Below are 4,047 nucleotides of genomic sequence, written 5' to 3'. Positions count from 1 at the left end.
GCAGGTTCAGCTGATCCTTACAATGACAGGAGGGAACAAAGTTCTCCTTGGCCCCAGGAGTCTGTTTTGTTGAGACTTCACCTCACTGCCACACTAGCAGCCAGACATCCATGCCAGATGTCACATGTAAGCCTCTGAGCCTTCCTGGCAGGGTTGACCATGGACATCCTCGGCTGCTTAAAGGACACCTCCACCTGCTAGGAAGCACTGTATGAAATCAACAGCCAGACTAGTGCAGTCTACTAGTCTACTCTAGTGCACACACAATCAGGGCTATAATCCCCACCTGACACAACTGAACACCCTGAGATCACCAAGGTTTAAAATACAAGGTACTCAACAGGGAGGCGTTGCAGATTGAGGAATGGTTTGGGCCAACTAAGTGCCAAAAATACAGACAAGTAGCAAAGCCAAAGCTGCCATGGGGTGTTTCCCTTCACCCCTCCATTTAGTGAGGCAGGAGATCTGAGCTCTGGTCCTGCAGCTTCACCTGCAAAGCCCTCGGCATTCACTGACCGCTGAGGTTCAAATGTACCAGACAACTGATTACAGAAGGCATGCACTCTCCCTTGTCTGGAACTTTCCCTCTACAGCCCACTTACCTTGGCCTAAGCTCCCCACAACTACTTAGTGCACATTCAAAGCACTCTTTCTGCCTCAGTCTCCAAGTGTTGGAATTACAGCCCCATGAATAGGCGGTTTTATCCGCTGATGACTGACCCTCCAGGACTTTATGCATGCTAAGTAAGTTCTCCACACTATGTCACATCTTAGTAAACACAGAAAATTAGGATCTTTATAAATACCAATTAAAAGACATCTGTGATACTCACTCTATTAAACTTGACAACTGCCAAGCAAAAGAAATTCGATGCATGTTGAGAATACTGTACATGAAGACACTCTTCATTACTGCACTTATTTCTAGACTGTAGCTGCAGAGTAAGGGATGCTACGTTGTCTTGGTACAAGCCACACTTATACCACAAAATATTTTAGCAACTCTTTCCTAAAACGGTTAAAGGCCAGGATAGGAATTAAGACACAAACTATTTTCAGAATATGAAAATTTATTATTGCATTTCCGCTGTCAAAATTTAGGATCTTGGTCTTTCCTTCTTGCCTTTGTATAGGGCCAAAAGGGACACATTGGCTACTTTAACAACCTTAAAGCGGACTCCAGGAATATCACCTACAGCATGACCTTTTCGACCAAATCCAGCAACCAGAACTTCATCGTTTTCCTGAAATAAAATATAAAGCCCATCTTAGGTATCAGTAGCAATTAAATGCATACCAATTAAAAGGAACTGCCCATTTGACAGACTTAAAAAAAAAACAAAAGCACGTAGGAAAAAGCCACCCCACAAGCAGAAGTACAGACTGACACTCACCTCAATGAAGTTCAAGCAGCCATCGTTGGGCACGAAAGCTGTGATCTTCTTGCCGTTCTTGATGAGCTGCACCCTGACACACTTCCTGATGGCAGAATTGGGCTGTTTGGCTTCAACCCCTCTGAAACAGCAAGGGCACATGTGAGTGCACAAAGTTCCCCCACTCTCTCAATCCGCTCTTAAATCCCTCCGATGCAATGATTTCAACTAAGTTTTTGTTCATCCTGAGTCGTCGTCCCCCCCAAACGGTAGAGAACTTCTAGCTCCTTTGGAGTTGCAAAACCAAGGAAACAAAGGATTCCTATTTTAACTAATTTGTCAAAACTACACAAAATAATTGCCATTTTAAAGTCAATGCTTCAAGGCTGGGTATGATGGCCCATGCCTTTAATCCCAGCACTGAGAGGCAGAGGCAGGGGGATCTCTGTATGTATGTTCTAATAATAACCACTGAGTTCTGGGACAGCCCGAGTTGCTACAAAGAGAAACCTTGTCTCGGAAAACAAAACAAACAAAAATAATAAAATAATTTAAAAAAGCCAACGCACCAGCTGCATCTCAACCCCCCCAAAAAGACCTTAAGAATGTACCAGATGGCTCGGGTACATTTTTTAAACAGTCCTCACCCTGTTCAATATGGGCTCTATTATCTTCTCCCATTCCTTCCAGACCCATGCTGAAATAAGAAACCTTTCGTCATCCAATTCTGAGAACTAATCCTAACATAAACTCGGGTACCTTCCATCCTTCCTCCCTAAAAACCCACACCAACGTGGCCTCACAATCTTTTGAGTTCTTCGTTCTCAGTGGCGTGGCGATCACACAACGCCTTTCGGGAGCAGTCCCTTCACTTACACTTTTTCCAGCACGATTCCCTTGGCATGGGAGGCACCTCCAAACGGATTGGCCTTCAGGGCTGTGCCCAAGTGGGCTTTCTTGTATTGCTTATCATGCCACTTCTGGTCCCGCCGGTGGCTGCGGAGCTTCCTGGCAGTGCGGAGACCGCGACACTTGCCTGGAAATAAAACATCCCTTGGGTCCGCTTGGCAAACCCGAGCCTTGGCTGGATGGGCCCTGGACGCCGGGGGGTTCTGCCGCTCACCGTAGTCCGGGGGCCACTTACCCGCGCAACTCCCTAACTAAATCGGAGACGTGCAGACACCCCCCGACCGTGGCCCTTCGGCCGATGTAAACCTCCAGCGCACGGCTCCGGAGCGGCGGCGGCGGCCGGGCAAGGCGGCCGGGCACGGCGGCCCGCATCAGCCCTTCCGCGCGGCCACGTGCCCGCGGGACGGGGCTTCCTCACCCGGCCTCCGCCGCAGCGCACCCCCGCTCCCCGCTCTCTCGGCCCACGACGGACGTGCCCCGAGCCCCGGGTCCCTCCCGCGGACACCCAGCCCGGCCCCGCACAGCTCACCCATCCTGCCGGCGCCACGGGCCCGAGAGAAAGAGAGAGAGGGTGCAGGAAGGACCCACAAGGCACTGCGCGAGGCCCCGCCCAGCCGAGGACCCCGTGCGGCCGTCCGAGCGGCGCCTGTGCCGATACGGGAGCCTCCTTTGGAAACGACTCAGTGCTCCTACTCTTCTGAGACACGGCCTCGGTTTTATTTAATTGTTTTTTTTTTATCAAATTCAAAGCGGTCTAGTTACGTTGTTATTTCCTTTGCAGGCCAATAACAAGCTAGAGGACTACGGACTACCAATCCCAGAAATCTGTGCGCTAAATACTCACTGCGCAGGCGTCCCAGGCAACCCTCGCGGGCACAGGGCTGGGCGGTGCTAGTTCGGAGGGGGCGGGGCGAGGCGTCTTGACGTCACTGAGCGGCCGTGATCTGAGCTGTATTTGGGCAAAGATTTTTTTCTGAGGCTCACTCTTTAAAGTGCTGCACAGTAAGTTGTTAGTTTTAGTGAGGCAGTGATAAAAAGAATCCAACCAGGGCTGGAGAGACGGCTCAGAGGTTAAGAGCACTGACTGCTCTTCCTGAGTCCTGAGTTCAATTCCCAGCAACCACATGGTGGCTCACAACCATCTGTAATGAGATCTGGCGCCCTCTTCTGGCCTGCAGTCATACATGCTGTATACATAATAAATAAATAAATAAATAAATAAATAAAAAAAAAAGAATCCAACCAGCTGGGCGGTGGTGGCACACGCCTTTAATCCCAGCACTCCGGAGGCAGAGCCAGGCAGATCTCTGTGGGTTCGAGGCCAGCCTGGGCTACAGAGTGAAATCCAGCAAAGGCGCAAAGCTACACAGAGAAACCCTGTCTCAAAAACAAACAAACATTCAGCCAGACGTTAGCTTTAAAGAGTGAGCTGACGTTTCCTGGTTGTGCGTCCTTGCCTGATTCCTTTAATTCCAGTACCTTTACAACCTGAGTTTCTCCTGGAAAGTGAAGTAAATATAAGGTTTTTCTGGGATGTTGAGTCACTTAACAAAAGTTTTAGTATCTTTGCACTGGGGATTTGCCAGTTAAGAAAATGAAAATTTCTGCTCATGTAAAGTTCATGTTCTAGGTGTGAGGGGACAGACTGAAAATTAAAAAATATCTTTACATACTGACAAATGTATTAGAAAAAACCAATTTAGTAGTGCAGGAGATAGCTTTATCAGGTACTTTAAGAATGCAACACTGTAGGGTAATTTAAGGT

At 48.7% G+C, this 4,047-nt stretch overlaps 1 protein-coding gene across 1 annotated transcript; it reads right to left on the bottom strand.

The window, feature by feature from the left end:
* Positions 1–1,052: 1,052 nt before the first annotated feature.
* On the bottom strand, positions 1,053–2,962 carry Rps23 (ribosomal protein S23). Its single transcript, XM_076552040.1, has 4 exons — positions 2,812–2,962; positions 2,250–2,409; positions 1,395–1,515; positions 1,053–1,244 (listed from the first exon to the last, which is right to left on the bottom strand). The coding sequence occupies exons 1-4, from the start codon at positions 2,813–2,815 to the stop codon at positions 1,098–1,100; spliced, it is 432 nt and encodes a 143-aa protein (XP_076408155.1). The 5' UTR covers positions 2,816–2,962; the 3' UTR covers positions 1,053–1,097.
* Between the last annotated feature and the right edge of the window lie 1,085 nt (positions 2,963–4,047).

This window comes from Peromyscus maniculatus, chromosome 15 (genome assembly GCF_049852395.1).
Source record: "Peromyscus maniculatus bairdii isolate BWxNUB_F1_BW_parent chromosome 15, HU_Pman_BW_mat_3.1, whole genome shotgun sequence".
NCBI lineage: Eukaryota > Metazoa > Chordata > Mammalia > Rodentia > Cricetidae > Peromyscus > Peromyscus maniculatus.
Note: the sequence above shows the minus strand (reverse complement) of the source record. Positions and strands in the feature narration are given on the sequence as shown.

Excerpts from the sequence above, each read along its gene's own strand:
- Rps23 (XM_076552040.1), bottom strand. Across the intron at positions 1,516-2,249 it reads GGAATCGTGCTGGAAAAAGT|AGGGGTTGAAGCCAAACAGC; the intron begins GTAAGTGAAGGG and ends TTGCTGTTTCAG. Across the intron at positions 1,245-1,394 it reads GCTGCTTGAACTTCATTGAG|GAAAACGATGAAGTTCTGGT; the intron begins GTGAGTGTCAGT and ends ATTTTATTTCAG.